Source organism: Thunnus albacares, chromosome 3 (genome assembly GCF_914725855.1).
Source record: "Thunnus albacares chromosome 3, fThuAlb1.1, whole genome shotgun sequence".
In the NCBI taxonomy this organism is placed as follows: Eukaryota; Metazoa; Chordata; class Actinopteri; order Scombriformes; family Scombridae; genus Thunnus; species Thunnus albacares.
In genome coordinates this window covers 19458781-19475199 of record NC_058108.1, presented here as the reverse complement: position 1 = coordinate 19475199, position 16419 = coordinate 19458781, and the positions used below count along the sequence as shown (strand labels likewise).

At 40.7% G+C, this 16419-nt stretch overlaps 3 protein-coding genes across 3 annotated transcripts in view; all 3 read right to left on the bottom strand.

Annotated features, from left to right (window-relative positions):
* LOC122979425 (intelectin-like) overlaps window positions 1-717 on the bottom strand; it is a 41351-nt gene extending 40634 nt beyond the window's left edge. The window contains exon 1 of the mRNA XM_044346859.1: window positions 632-717. The gene's annotated coding sequence lies outside the window, so the exon portion shown is untranslated. The remainder of the gene's footprint in view (window positions 1-631) is intronic.
* A 4563-nt stretch (window positions 718-5280) lies between these two features.
* LOC122978761 (D(1) dopamine receptor-like) lies at window positions 5281-7972 on the bottom strand. The gene has a single exon (XM_044345737.1). The coding sequence runs from the start codon at window positions 7970-7972 to the stop codon at window positions 6611-6613; it is 1362 nt and encodes a 453-aa protein (XP_044201672.1). The 3' UTR covers window positions 5281-6610.
* A 1330-nt stretch (window positions 7973-9302) lies between these two features.
* Window positions 9303-11743, bottom strand: LOC122974116 (glutamine synthetase-like). Its single transcript, XM_044342019.1, has 6 exons — window positions 11557-11743; window positions 11252-11401; window positions 10978-11126; window positions 10691-10837; window positions 9735-9934; window positions 9303-9636 (listed from the first exon to the last, which is right to left on the bottom strand). The coding sequence occupies exons 1-6, from the start codon at window positions 11723-11725 to the stop codon at window positions 9303-9305; spliced, it is 1149 nt and encodes a 382-aa protein (XP_044197954.1). The 5' UTR covers window positions 11726-11743.
* Between the last annotated feature and the right edge of the window lie 4676 nt (window positions 11744-16419).

Here is a 16419-nt window from a genome sequence, read left to right as displayed (position 1 = left end):
TCCACTGGATTTCAGTCTTTTTCCAAATTTAACAATTAATATGTCTAAACAAAACACTGTCAGCATGTAGCTGCAGCCAAGACATTATATATTATTTTCTGTATCAATAATCACACACCTGTAAAACTCCTAATATTCAAACCTTGTCATATATATTTCACAAAAATATATATTTCACAATACAGTACAAAACAGTGGGTTGTAATGTCTTAAAAGCAACATTCTCTGGGTCCAAAAAGTTGGATCCAAATCATGACAATGCAAGTTTTGTTCCTAGTTCCTAGATAGACACATCGCCTCCTATATTTAAAAATACTGAATAAAGTGTGAAATGAAACTGAATTTGTTTTTCTTTCTTATGGAAATTTGTGAATCCAAAGAAAATTCAAGATCCATGTTAATAACAGCAAGAAAATGAAGATGAACATAAAAAATGGATAGTTTGTGAACAATTTTGTACAAGTGTTGATGGCAACATAATATCTGCAAGTGCCATTTCTAGTCAATGAAGCAGCAGAGCAAATATTCAGCAGTTTTACTTCTTACTACACTCTCTACTAAAAGCTATAATCAATGTGCTCTCAAAAGGTAACACCTGGGCAAGATCAACATTTTGAAAACAAGCTCTCACCTCAATAATACTGCAAACTGTAACCCTGTGATGTAAATTCTGTCCTAGTTTGAAGGACATCCAGTCTGTAGGATATTTTCTCAACTGACAAGTGTGGATGAGACAGTAAATCTATAGCTGTCCTTTCTGGTCATGTGAGCAAAGTTTACATTTTGAGCCACCTAACCTCTTGAAGTGCCTGTAGTCATTAATCATCAACTACAACGGTCGGACAGTAGGGTTATTTTGACTGTTGCCAAATTTAGGACTTTCCGTGGCAGAGTACTCTTATAATGAGTCAATATTCATGGCAAATCTTGCTGTTTAACTGAGAAACTTCAATTTATGCAGGCTGCACTGGCACATTCTTTATCACTCTTGTTTATTTTATAACAACCTGATTTTTATTTCTAATAAATGTCTCACTTATATACACAAATACATGTTTTGTGTTATTTCACTGAACTCAGTGAATGCAGTGTCTGATTCCTGCCACACTGTACTCTTAAAGTTATCATTTTCTGGCCAGTTCAAACCATGTGTGTGCTGGTGTGTGTGTGTGTGTGAGATCTATTTTTAGATGAGCTCACAGCTGCACCGACGACTCATCTCCTCTGGAAATATTCAGTTTTTATTAAGGATTGTGATAAAAAATTTCTCACTTAAATCCTCAAGTGCTTCTGATCTCTTTTATTCATAGTTTATGGTTCACTTTCTCTCCCTCCTGCCCCTCCTTTCCTTTTTTCACTTTCTCAGTCTTGTCTGGTTTGCTCGTCTTATCTGACCTAATTCATTTTTCTGCCGGAAACATTCAGATTCATTGACTTGAATTTGCAAACTCATAAATAAAACACATGCAGACACACAGTGTTCAGTTCTCGGACTAGCTCTGAGCATTCATAAACATAAAGGATGTAAAGGATTGAATAATTTATATGAGAGTTTTGTGCTTATAGACAATTGTAAGCCAGGACTAAACCTGTGTAGATGTGTTCTTCATATAACTGTAATAATGCTGAGACCAAGAGCCTCTCCCTCTGGAGTACCAGGATTATTGTAGGAAACAATGCAACGACCTGATCCGATGTCCTCAAAAGGACCAAAGGGGATTATAAGGTCTTTTGGACAGAAAGACTTCACAAACTGGATCAGAGGAGAAAAGGCAGTTTGTGTGAGATCAAAGTAAATCCATCAGTTAATATCTATAAAATATACATTTACAATGATGTCTATGTTTTTTCTTGTGGAAAACATCTTTTATATTTGTTCAGTCAGATTATGGTCACAAATTGTTTATGGTATAGGAAAGAAGAGAAAACATTGTGCTGCAAACATTTTTAATCATTATTTGGACCTCTCTTCTAATTTTAAGGAGTCACAAGTCAAAAACAATCAACAAAAAAAGGAAATTAAAAGAGAAATATCTAATCCATTTTCTTTGTTTTTCCCTTGTGTTATATTGGATAGTTTTACCTGTTCAGGCCTCTAAAAAGTCATTCAAAACTGGAACAAAAAGATAAAATCTTCAGTTCCAAGTCTTTAGTCAAACTGCTCACATCTCATCAAGTTACAACATGTGATGAGGGGTTGCAACACGCCTTTGCTTCAATTTAAAGGGTCACATACCAAAACGGTTGCTGTTGTGTAAAATACCTATAATGTACACACAAGACACATAAAGATGGAACATAGTTTACTTTCTGCAGTGATTGGCCCTCTGTGAGACTGTCCTCCCAAGAGAAACAACAGCATCATATATTTGTGAAAATATAATTACATTTACTGGATAAGAACATCTAGCAACCATGTGAATAGATGGTAGTCAGTCAGGAGCAAACATGGGTGTAGTGTGACATTGTTTTAAAGCTGATTGGTGTATGGATGAGTAGACAAAGAGTTGTCACTGGAGGAGACGGCTGTTCATTTCCTGTCTTCTCTTTCTCTAACACTTACCAACCTTAACCACAGTGGTGTCAGACCAGAAAGCAGACATATGAATCATTTTTGCACCTGTGTTTTTTAACATTTTTGAAAGGCACTGACCAACAACGTTGCCCTATTGATTAGGGTGTCATATCAACAAACTCTTGTACTGTACACTATATGGGTCATCTTAAAAGGAAATAATATATATTTCTTTGCCTTCTAAATTTATTATCGGCTTGTTCTGTCATTCACATGTACAGTATGAATAGGCTGTCAGCTAAACATTTTTTCTGTCTTTGTGGTATTCTGCTCTGTTCGTATTGTCTTGTTGAAATGGGAAAATTGTATACATAAAGTGTTTTTACGTGTAACATACACATTCTGGCTGTCCTATAGGCTGATTTTCCATTATACTTATGTTAAAACTAATCAAATATTGGAGTTTATGGTGAGTAAACTATCATGCTTTTCTTGAAAGTCCATGTAGGATGCAGCCTCTCAGCAGTAGTGACCTTAGTTTAGATGAGGTCCTTCACCTGAAGCACAAAAATCGATTAACAGCTCCTCCTGAAATATTCTGTCTCTCTCTTGTTTTCTCTTGCTCTGTCCCGCCTGCAGCCTCGAGGGCTCCATTAACTCTCACACATTCAACGTTGACAATTGTGGCCCATTTAAAGTTTCCTCATGTGAACACAACTACCCTGAGAGACACTTTAATGCAGTGAGCTCCTTCTGGGTGGCATGAGAATGAAATGGAGAGAGGATGAAATAAGAAGTGTTTAGTCAGTCAGTATTAATAGATATAATCACTTTATCATCCCTCAATTCTCTCTGAACTTCACTCAGCCAGGCCAGTAATGACTTTTCTCACTCACTAACATATACGTGCAACCTGTGTTAATGGGAGACACATTATTAAATATGTATTTGACTTTTGTTTTATTAATCCTCTTTGGTATGGTGACTATTCTTACATACAGTTGGAGACGCCTACAGATGATGGATGTTCTGTATATGGTAGGCTACAAACCCATCACACAGCCACTGCCATTAGGCTGCACACACATCTGGAAACAATTATACAGTATACATCTGCTGTGTTTTGTCACCCTCCATAATCAGAAGGAACACAGACACAAAAATATTATAACTGGTGTCTAATCGAGGAAATTAGGATTGCACTGCTCAGTAATACCGTATGTAGTGTAATATAAAGGAATAGTTCAACATCTTGGCAAATACATTTATTTGCTTTCTTGCTGAGGGTTAGAAGAGACAATCAATAGCACTCATGTCTCTACAGTAAATATGACGCTGGAGTCAGCAGCCAGTTTGCTTAGCTTAGCAAAAAGGCAAGGGGAAGCAGCTAGCGTAGCTCTGTCCAAATGTAACAAAATCCACCTAGCAGCAGCTCTGAAGCTCACTAATTACTATGTTATATCTTACTTGTTTCATATGTACAAAAACCAAAATGTAAAACCAACAATAGGGGCGTTGGATCAGATATTGTCGTCTATGTGTCATTCTGGACTGTGTGAACCAACGACAATTTATGTTGGAGGACACGTTGTTTAATGTGTTAAAGTGATTAACAGTGATTAAAGGTGAGCTTTAAAGTGGAATCATGGTTCTCCCCACTGCACATAGGCAAACTCCCATGGGAGGTGTGCACGTCCACCTATGGTTACCCACAACACCCTTCTCTCTCTGGATCAGAGACATTTACATGTATCTTCAGAGAACCATAAATCCAGCTTTAGAGGTGCTGGTAGGCAGATTTTTTTGCCTTTGGACAGAATCAGGGTAGCTGTTTCCTCTGTTTCCAGTCTTTGTGCTACACTGAGCTAAGAGGCCGCTATGTAGCTTCAAATATTACATACAGAAATTGGGGTGTTATTGATCTTCTTATCTGACTGTGGACAAGAAAACAAATAAGCGCATTCACCAAAATGTTGAACTGTTTCTTTTAAGGGGACATAACATGCTTTTTGTGATTTTCTGTCATTTATATACTGTTATAATGTCCAATATCTCTGTTAAATACATGCAGTCAAAGTTCCAAAAGCTGAGGCGAACGTATGTAAAAAAGCTGTCTTCAAGTGAAAAGCCAGGGCTACGAAGTAACATCAGATCATTTGTGCCCACAAACGCTCGTCCATTCTGTAGCCTTCGTTGCTAATGTTGTTGCTAAGCTTGTTTCATTTTGGATCTGATTTGTGCTTGAACATGTAATTTAGAAGTTAATATTTTGAGTAAAGAATGAGACAAAGGAGCCAAATCTGACTACTACTGTTTGTTGACATAGCCTCCCGAGCTGTTGGAAAGCTGTCCCACTTCTGGGAGCTAACTAAACAGAACAGAGTGGGCTCATCAGGAGGGGGGCCTTAAAGAGACAGAAGCTAAAGCGGCCTGTTTCAGACAGAGGCTGAACTAAGGGCTGCATAAAGGGCCAGTATAAGATAAATCAGTGTTTTTTTTAACTGTAAATCATGCAAAAATATACCAGTAAAGCCCCAGAATATAAATATAGACATGGAAATGTGCATGTTAGATCCCCTTTAAATGTTATAATAGTAATGTAATCACATCCACCAACAAAATATCTGAGTAATTCAGGATGGAAACACAACGTGCTCTTGTTGGCTCCATTGAGGCTATAGCGGCTCCTTGAGGTTATAACACAAACTTTCATATTTAACACCAACAAGGAAGTCTCATCAAACAAAAATGAACAGATGTTAATCTGTAGAAACTTTATCACAGCACAGGATGTAAGACTGCACATCTTCAACTATACATTTGTAGTCGCTGATCCTGCATCAGCCTTACTCAATAGACAATAATCCCTCTTGTGTTTTTGCAGGTTGTCACTGTAAAAGCTTCTGTGTTCTCACTAGTCAGGTCGTCTTTCACAGGAACAACCTTTACAAATTATTCATATTTGTTTCTTTCAGGAGATAGAGGGGGGAAACAGAGTGAACAGTGCATCCGCCAAGCTGCACAGCTGACTGGCGCTAATGTGAGTTAGTTACATAATCCCATTTCTAGAGATTCAGAGAAATCCTGACCTCTGATAACTCTCTCTCTCTCTCCGTGATGGGCAATGGGAGAGCACAAAGCTGGCCTTGAATGGAAGTAATACTGCAAAAATGTCTATCCTCACTGCTAAATCTGTTTTTCAGGTGAAATGGGGGAGATCATTTCACCTGAGAATTTTCTCCGAATTAGGAAAATCACTTCAGAAATGTGAATTTATCATCCATGTATAACATCAATTCTAATCTAACACTGAGACTGAAAAAACTATGAATGAGAGAGAGGTGAATGCACCTCTCCCTGCATGTTTCAAGACTTTGACCATAAAGGTGTCTGTCTATGTTTGTCAGTTATGACTCTTTCTTAGAGAATTATTCAAATAAGTGCCACATAAAGGGAAAATTAAATTACACCTATTTTTAATTTCTTTTTCACTTGATTTAACTTTGGTTTAAGAATAATTATAGAACCTACTCAACATGTCTCCTATCTCGTTCTTGCAGTAGGGCATCACCTCCTTAACCCAGGCCTGGCTTCCTGCTAAGGTAAAGGAGAGGTTGCCCGGATGCAAATTTCTTTGCAAGCGCCCAAAATTGAATGATGCAAAGTTTAAACAGTAAAGATTTTTGTCAGGCAAACATCCCTTGTGCACAAAAATGAATCTATAAAGACAAAGAATGTCAGCTCCACCTACAATGAGGAGATCACATGGCACCCATTACCCTCCTTTTTTATTTGAAAAAAAACACGATGTCCTCTGCTCCTTTATTTAGGACATTATGTCTGTTTGTGTGCATAGTAAATTGTTTTGGGATAATGGGTGTTATCATGTAAACTCCTAATTGTAGGAGGAGCTTTCATTTTTGTCTGTTGCTTTTGTTCACATGGATGTTTGCCTGGTGAATACCTTGTAGGACAAAGTTTGCATCATTAAATATTTACCAAATTCAGTGTGTGGCAACCTTTCCTCTTCCTTTGTATGAAGTGCACACCCTTTGCTCCCTGACCCCTCACACGGAATTTCCGCAGGTGTGTCAACTATAACGGTATCTGCGTCAGTCTGTCTTTGTCCTTACTCTCCTCAGTGTCCAGCACCTGCTCCGAGGTAGTCCCTCTGTGATAAAACACAGTCACCGTGGTGTTCCCGCTATCCTCGCTTCCCCTGGTGTTCGTGGCGCAGGAGATGCCCAGCTTCACGTTCAGCGGGCTCTCCTGCTTCAGTTGTCCGGCGTCGTTGCTCGCCATCACCGTCTCCACCGCTGTCCAGCACCCTCGTCCGTGGCAGCGCAACAGGCGCAGAAAAGCGTCTCTGAAGTCCGCGTTGAACGCATAGATGATCGGGTTCAGGGATGAGTTGCTCCAGCCGATCCACACGAAGACATCGAAGGTTTTTTCACTGACACAGTAAGGGCCACGCTGGGCGCCCGGGGCTCCTGGTCCGGGACAGAAGGGTAGAGCGCAGTTCAGGACGAAGAACGGCAGCCAGCAGCAGACAAAAACACCCATGATGATGCTCAGAGTTTTTAGGACTTTTGTCTCTTTTCTTATGGAGACTTTGAGCTCGCGGTGTAAGGGGTTAGAGGGCTGATAATCAGGATGAAGCCTGATGTGAGATTGATAAGAGTTGGCACTGATTTCCGCGCACAGGTGAGGAAACAGTTCAGGTACATCCGAGCGGCAGTTCTGCGCGTGCTCCGCCGCCCGCTCCAGGGAGGATATCATCCGAATCTGCATCTGGGCTATCCGGTAGATGCGGGTGTATGTGACAATCATGATAGCAACGGGGATGTAGAAGCTGATGAGAGAGGAAGAGATGGCGTACGTGCGGCTCAGGCTGGAGTCACAGCTCCCATCAACACTCTTACCGTGAAATGTCAAATCCTCCCCGGACGGGACACCGAGCTCCGCCCGGTGCCAGTTCAGCTGCACGGGAACGAAGGAGATGACCACGGAGACTGTCCAAGTCACGCCGATCATAACAGAGGCCACCTTCTTGTTCATACTCCTCTCATAGAGGAAGGGGCTAGAGATGGCCCAGTATCGATCCACACTAATCACGCACAGGTTGAGGATGGAGGCCGTGGAGCACATGATGTCGCAGGCCAGCCAGGTATTACAAAACCCTCCAAACGGCCAGAAACCGGCTACCTCAGCCACAGCTTTCCACGGCATCACCAGCACGGCGACCAGGAGGTCCGACAGAGCCAGCGACACGATGAAGATGTTGGTTAATTTGGAACGCAGGTGCCGGAAGCGACAAACGGCTGCGCACACCGTGAAGTTGCCGAGAAGCGTCCAGATGATGAGCAGAGCCAGGACGCACCCCGTTAAAGCTCGGTGCGCCGGTAACTCCTCCCGGCTGCCTGCTCCTACCAGTGCCAAGCCGGTTGTGTTGTTCATTGCCTGGTTTTGCGCGCAGCCATATGTTATGCTAAAAGATCAAGGATGCCACCCATCTGTATCATTAACAGAAAAAAACAACAAAAGGCAAATTGGTTACTCAAACTGAAGTGCGCGTCCTGCTCCTGTCGGACTGAGCTGTGATGCTGCTCTGAGCGCAGAGCAGATTTAATGGGGACCACATGCACCACCAGCTGGTACTCACTGCTGACAAAACAGCTCAGAGCCGCGCAAAGACTGAGCAAAGTTTGCCATCTGTGTAAAGCAAAAACTATGTCAAGTCATCTAAAATTATCTTTTCTACTACTTTACTGTTTTATATTCCCCACTATCATATCGTATTATTTCTCTTTAGTTTCTACTTGAGACGCGTGCCGGCTACTGTCAAACTGTCGATGGATATATTGTAATTTATGATTAGGCTACTTTTATTACCATCAGGCATATATAAAATAGATAAATACTATATTGAAAGTAAGCGCTGTTAAAAGCTCTATATCCGAGTCTAATAATGAACAACAGAATAAGATAAAACAAAAGAGAACAAACCCATGTATCAACTGTTATAAAATGTATGTATTTATCTCAGAGTAGTTGGATTTGAGTGTGCCATTGTGTGTGTAGTTGAGAAAAAACAAGCTAAAAGGGTTCATCTTAATCTCTCATCCACCTGGCACCTTGAACTTATTGTGAATAACTGATATTGGTTTTATTCATCTGCTTGAGTTATTTCATTGGACTCATTTCACTGAACCCATCCCTTGGAATTAAATTAACAGACTTAATAACTTACTTAATAAGGACCTTCCTTTGGGCATTGGACCTCTGATAATCCAATTGTGTTGAATTAAAATCTTCTTTTCACACAGTATTTTGTAACAGTTCCAACTTCTGTAATTGCAATTTCCCATCTCAGAATCAGCTTTATTTGCAGTTTGTTTATACACTCAGACTTTGACTCTGATTTCCATTTTGATCTCTTCTTGAATTGTCGCCCCTGAGGTTTTTTTGAGTACTTGTCCTTTTATAAGGGGGGGAGGGGGGTTGTGTTGCCTTGTTAGAGAGTTTGGGCTGCTTAACTGTTAATTATGTGGGCCTGTAAATCCCATAAACATATTATGTTTGAGTTTGGACTGTATACAAATTGACAGGAGAAAAAACTGGTTTCATGTACATTTCATTTAAAATGTATTCAATTTTGAATTTACTCCAGTCAGACAACATACAAGTTCTGCATTTGAATTTGCAAATTTACCAAATTTAAAATTCACAAATGTCACTGTTTCCACAGTACAACTACATGCAAAGTTTGCAATACATTTCTCCCCTCTCAGGGTGCCATTATCTTCTCATCATCATCATCATCCTCTCCAGTGCTTCCCAGCAGACAGGTTTCAACCAAGGCCCTCGTCACCATGTACGGGTCACAGTTGGCAGCAGGACGTCTGTCCTCAAAGTACCCGCGGCCATTCTGGCTGACATGGCCAGGGATGCGAACACTAACGTTACGACAGGCTGTAGCTGTAGAGAAGTCATTGAAACTGGAGGTTGAGCCTTGAGAACTGGTGAGGCGACTCATGTTGTCAGCGCCACCGTGTGGATCATAAACACGGAGGTGCTGAAAATGACGCTTTCCCAGCCTTCTGATAGCTTCTTTAATGAACCTGTAATTTCACAGACAACCGATCTGATTATGCTTCTCTTTCTAAATGGCTTATTGTTGTGCTTCATGATCATAGGATATGTGCATCTCTATACTTACTGAAGTCCCCCTTCGCTCCTCATCTTCTTGGTGCTGAAGTTGGTGTGACAGCCTGATGTGCCATTTTGATCCTTGATGGGTTTAGCATCCAAGGAGGCAACAACCCCAAAGTCTTCACACACATGGTGCAGAATGTAACGGGCCATCCACAGATGATCCCCCATTTCAATCCCCTCACACGGGCCAACCTGAAACTCCCACTAATCAGACAAAACCACCGATCATAGAGAGCAAAGTAAAAAATCTGAGGAATTCATTATTTCTGAATGTCAACTGGTTTTATGTACAACCAAACAAACATCAATGTTATGAAGTCTAGCGTGTGACACTTAACAGTGTAGATATAGACAAGAAATATAGGGTGAGATATGGGGGTATGACACGTAACAATGGTCCCCTGCTGGAAACAAACCAGTGAACCATCTTAACCACTGGACTACAACACACCCAATGCCAATGAAGTGATGTTTTTAATATAAAACATGTTTTACTTTGTCATATGAAACTGAAGTGATCTCATCACCCTTGATCTTTGCCAAAGTTTCCCATCTGTTGAATGTAAAAGTGAATCCTGATATGAATCATGCTTACTTGTGCAACATAAAATAGTAATCTCATAATAATATGCATTTTTAAATTACGTCATTAAATTATGTCATCCAGGTTTGAGATTCAGCTGAGGGGAATTGCAGAGTTGGATGATAGTTGTCTGTGTGTTCATCATTACAAGTGACCCCCCTTACCTCACACATGGTTAGTTGACCCATTGCTCTTATAATATTATTATATTAATTAGTATAGTTTGAAATCTTGATTAAGCTTAGTATTATTTCCCTCAGGTTTAGAGGTTAAGCTTATCTAACCTGCATGTACAAATAAGAGTTTATTTTACTATTTTATAGTAAAAGTTTTTGATAGTAAAATAGTTCCATATCAGTCAGGCAAGTGTTTCATACCTGGGAGGGTAATGACTCTGCATTGGTGCCACATATCTTTACACCTGCATACAGACAGGCTTTATAGTGACAGATACTAATGTCTCTTCCATACACTTTGTTTATGCCCACAGCACAAGACCCTGAGAATAAAACAATGAAAAACATCTTAAGTATTTGTACTGTCACTGCAAATATCTCATAATACACTTAATCCATATGAATAAATAATCATAAAAATGCTGTCATTACTCTTACTATATGTTTTTCTAGCACAGTTCAAAAGTTACATATTCACTCTTTATCACACCTCTTGTAAATGGGTATCCCTGAGGAGGCCAGCCAAGGGGATTTCCATCCAAACCAAAGAGTGTGTACTCCTGCTCCATCCCGAACCAGGGCTGAAATTCTTTCACTTCCTCCATGACTTGAGCACACTTTGAATGCTGATTACTTCCTGTTTGAAAAAAGGAAAACACAGGTTTAAAATCAGCAGGAGCAGCACACTGAGCTTTGGGCTTCTTATATGTTGCAAAACTCAAAGTGTATAGCGTAAGGTAAGATAATATTGTAATATGTTACCTATGGGCTCATAGCTACTGTCAAATACTTCACAGAGAACCAGTTTATTAGGGTCAAGAGTGAAAGGATCTCGAAACATTCTGACCGGGACCAAAGTGACTTCGATAGAATACCCATCTATCATCCAGCCAGCACTCCACTCTGGGATATCTGTCAGGGATGAACATTTTCAAAGATAAGGTTAACACATGAAACAGAAACATATGCAGGCACAGTATTCATAAATTGTTAAAAACATCAACAATGATACCTAAATCCCTTGAAAGATAACGACAGGGACTACAGGGTTCATCCATCTACTTTACCTTTGATTCCAGCCGGTTCTTTGTTCAGAGTCTTGGTTTTCGATAGTACACTTTCTCCAGTTTTATCAATCCAAACGTACGTCACCAGGCACTCTGCATCTTTGGCAAGAGACAGATAGTGCTTCTTGACTGTCTTGTGAAGACAGAGGCTTTCAGAAAGGACAGACATGATGATTTTCTCCAGAATCAAGAAACCGCTTCTCTTTGAATCACTCACACCTGCAAACTGACTGTGTTAGAGGTGTGTTGTGAGTACACTTTGGTTCCTTCTGAAATATTTGGATATATTCAAAATAGCTAAATATTCAAAGATTCACATATTCAAATGCATTTTAGCATAAGGAGTATGTTCCCCATTTTAAATGTCTTCCCATATGTTTGACTTATGGAGCAACAGATGTAATAATCCCAATATAAAATTAATGGAAGAGACATTTTGGGAAATACACAAAGATTTTTTGTATGTAATTTTTTGCCTTTATTGGACAGTTGACAGTGAAGTGGCAGACAAGAAACAAGGGGAGAGAAATATGTATGACATATAACAAAAAACACAGATGAGAAGATTGATACCACTCTCGCTGTCCAAAGGTAACAAAATCCCTTCTTGGCTTGCTGGAGTTTCCGCCACAAAAACTGCTTACCAGCACCTCTTAAAGTTCATTGATTAACATGTTATAGCTCATTTGTTTATTCTGTGCAAAAACCAAAGAGTAAAAATGACACGTTGCGGTTTTATGGCCAGCAGCGATAACTTCCTGGAGTCCTGCCAGTCTGGCAACCAGCAGAAACTCCAGCAAGCCAAGAAGGATTTTTTTACCTTTGCATAGAGCCATACTAGCTGTTTCCACCTGTTTCCAGTCTTAAAATGGCTTCAAATTTACTGTGCAGACATGAGAATGGTATTGATATACTCATCTTACTCTGGGCAAGAAAGTGAATAATTGTATTCCCCAAAATTTTGAACTATTTATTTGATTTGTGTTCAACAAAAAGGGGACATCTTATGCTTTTTGTTATTCTCTGTTTTTATATACTGTTATGATGTTGGATATCTATTTCATTCCCATCAACAGCTGTTCAGTCCATAGGCTTGTTGAAAGTTGTTGCTGTTGGTTTATCTATGTATTATTTGTACTGTCCGCTTGCATATTTCAGATCGGATTCCAACTCAAACATGTACGGATGTATTTGAGAAGTTTCCATTTTGAGCAAAAAATGAGAAAAACAGTGAAATCCTACCACTAGCTATAGTTTGTTTCATGGTTTGCTGATGTAGCTTCCAAGAGCTGATCAATCAGAACAGAGTGGGCTCATCAGAAGGGGGGCCTTAAAGAGACAGGAACTAAAACGGCCTGTTTCAGACAGCAGCTGAACTGAGGAGCTGTGTAAAGGGTCAGTATAAGTTAAGTAAAGAGTTTTTTTAACTGTAAATCATGCAAAGATATTCCAGTAAAGCCCCAGATTAAAAATATAGACCATGAAATGCGTATAATATGTCCCCTTTAAAATTTTCTGTACAGACATCAATCTACTCATCTGACTCTATAGGCAAGAAAGTGAATAATCGTTTTTCCTGAAATGTTGAACAATTCTTTATATTTTTGTTTGACTTAATACAGTGAATTGTAATAGTATTGCATTGCACCTCCACTACCTAGTGCTACCTATGAGCAGTATTATTCAGACAGCAGGCTGTCATGACAATACACTCTAAATTTAATACCCCCTCTTCCCAGAGCTCTCTCTCTCACACACTCACACACACGCATACACAAAGACACACCGGACCTGCTGCTGTGGATAAAAGCAGACTTTTTGGCCGGGAACAGAAGCAGATGGCACAGCTGAAGTCAGAGCAATCGGTGAGGAACACTGGAATAGCACTCAAGCAATATTTGATCTTTATTAATGGCAACAGCGTTTTGTTTGAATACAGATTTAGATGATGGGGACAGACAGTCAGAAGCAGAGGGCGGGCAGTTGATAATCAGATTATCTCCATCATTTTTGAGAGTTTGTACTATTTTTGTGCATTTGCTGATTTAGGACACACAGGAATTACATCCATTTGTTGAAATTGCTTTCACATGGGCATTAATTTACTTTCTTTTTTGAACTGTAACTGAGTAAATAGTTGGATCTAATAATAATAATAATAATAATTTAAGCCACCACATATTGGAGCTATACATTCCCAAAGGTCACACCACACATATCCAATAAAAAAGGTATTGTTATAATGAGTTTATTTGTCCTCACACTCAGTAAATGTAAAATAATAAATACTCTATAGAGTCATCAGGCTGCTACTGTATACAGCAGGGAGCCCCAACACTCTCTAAAGCTGCATTCAGCCCCACCAGTCCCATCTCTTGCACATATCCAGTCACATTTGACATTGTGCTGTGTCTCTCTGCTGTCCTCTTCTTCATTGTCTTTTTGCACAGCTCTGAAGACTTCTTGTCACACTGCTTCTTCAACATGGAGATTTCCACATCACACTTCTCTCTCTCCCTCCGCAGGTTCTCCTCCAGCTGCCTCTTGAGGCTTTCTTCGCTCATTTTTTGGTGCTCAAGCTCCATTTTGATGATTTTTAGCTCCTGCTTCAGGGCCTCGATTCTCCTTTTCTCCGCTCTTTGATTTTCCATCTGTATGTCCCTTTCTCTCTGATTCTCCTCCCTCTCACGTCTCAGCAGGCCCTCTATTTGCTTTTTCCTGTCCTCCTCCTTCCTGCTCTGCTCCTCCAAGGTCTGGGTGAGTTTATTCAGCTCTTTTTGCAAAACATCTCTCTTCATTTCCTCCCTCTGCCTTATGGCCTGCTCCCTCTGTATTTGCTGAAGATCCCTCTCTCTTTCTTTCTTTTCATTTTCCCCTCTATCCTTTTGGATCTTCTCCTCCATTGCTCTTCTCATTTTCTCCTCTCGCTCAGTCTGCTCCTCCAGTGTTTTAGTAGCATTGTCAAGTTTTTCTTGAAGAGCTTCCCTCCTCTCTTCCTCCTCTCTACGTATCTCCATCACTCTCACTATCTCTTGTATCTTCCTCTCCTTCTCCTTTTTATCATTCTCCTCCATCCACCGTTTAAAGACCTCCTCCCGACCTCTTGCCAGTTTCTCCTCTTTCTCCTTCTCCAGCTCCTGTTTTTTCTTCAGCTCCTCCATCTCCCTTTTGTTTTTTTGCAGCACCATCTCCAGCTCTCTGTCATACCGTTCTTTGACTACTGCGACCTGCTTCTGTTTTAACAACTCCTCCTTCTCATTCAGCACCCTCAACTCCTCTTGCAGCTCCTGAGCCAGATCCTCTTCTGCTTTCTGGAGCATCTTGCTGGTGTAGCAGTTTCCTCCATTACCCTGCATCATTCTGTCCACTAAGGCAAGCAGCTCGGACACCTGCTCCTTGCTCTTGGAGCTCTGATTGTTGAAGACACAATACCTGCCCCCACACCCAGCCACCAGCTTGGCTAGGTCCTTGCACCCATCGATCAGACAATACTGTACTGATGTCCCTTCTTCCAGGCAGTCTCCATGGGTAAAAACCACCACTGAGTAACTCAAAGCATGGGAGCCCATTGCCTGCTTGATCTGCCGCATCACCTCCTTGTCCTCCTGAGTGAACCTCCCAATCTGAATTACAAGGAGGAAGACATGGGGCCCAGGATACAGGAGGCTAACGCTCCTCCTCAACTCCCTCTGCACCTCCTGTGGAGTCTGATGAGTGTCCAGCAGCCCCGGAGTGTCCAGGATCGTCAGGTGTCGCCCACGAAATTCTCCACAGGCCCTGCGAGACCGCTGGGTGACCGAGGAGCCGCTGACCTTTGAGTCAAATACCTTGCGACCCAAAATGGAGTTGGCAGTAGAGCTTTTTCCGCTGCCAGTCTTCCCCAGTAAAACCAGTCGCATCTCAGAGGAGGAGGAGGACGCCTTCCTGCCTGAACAGACAAAAAAAGAGAATGGAGATTAAATGGAAAGAAAGAAAGAAAGAAAGAAAGAAAGAAAGAAAGAAAGAAAGAAAGAAAGAAAGAAAGACTTACCTGCAAAGCTGATGGAAGACAGCTGTTTGCTAATGGATGACATGCTTTTTCTGCTTATCCTGCACAAATTCCAAAAAAATGAGAACAATGCATCTCTATATAGATCCCAAATTTGTGGGTGTGTCTGCCCCCATGACAAGTTAAACCCCTCTGAACTCTAACCTATCGTCACCACCGTGTTTCTGATATCAGTCTGGATAAATTGTGGCCCAATAGTCCGTCTCTGAAGCACTCAGCCCAGCAGGTCTTATCTCTGTGTATACACACTCCAACAGACGGGCATCGTCCAGCTGAGGCAAAGATCCAGGGAGCAGAGGAGCATTTAGGAGGGGGTTGCATGAATTAGTTGGGGTCAATTTGATCAAAGTCTAACAGTCTAGTCTTTTGCTTGTTGGGTCTCTAATCAGTTGTCATTCAAGAGTCACCAGGGATCAATAAACTAGTCACCCTCCATCAGTGTTGAGGAGTTTCAGATCGGACAAACTTACTGATGATAGAAAAGTGTGTATAGTAACTCAGTGTTGGTACAAAATGAGAATCATAAGAATGAGTGTATTCTCATATGTTTTGTATTTGTTTACAGACTCCACTAGATGGAGGCAGAGGTGAATCCATCTGATGTGACAAGTTTGTCAAGTTATTGACAGTTTTTATCATGTTGTGGTGCTGAAGCTTCAGACAGTCTAATGACAGTACCTTTGTACCACGGGGACAACTAATATCATGAGCAGTGGACTTTAAATGGAAACCTCTTTCCTCAATGATTGTGTTACTAATTATTCTTTCTTTAAATGTGTTAATTCATTCTATTTAAATACTGCCAAAGGAAAGAT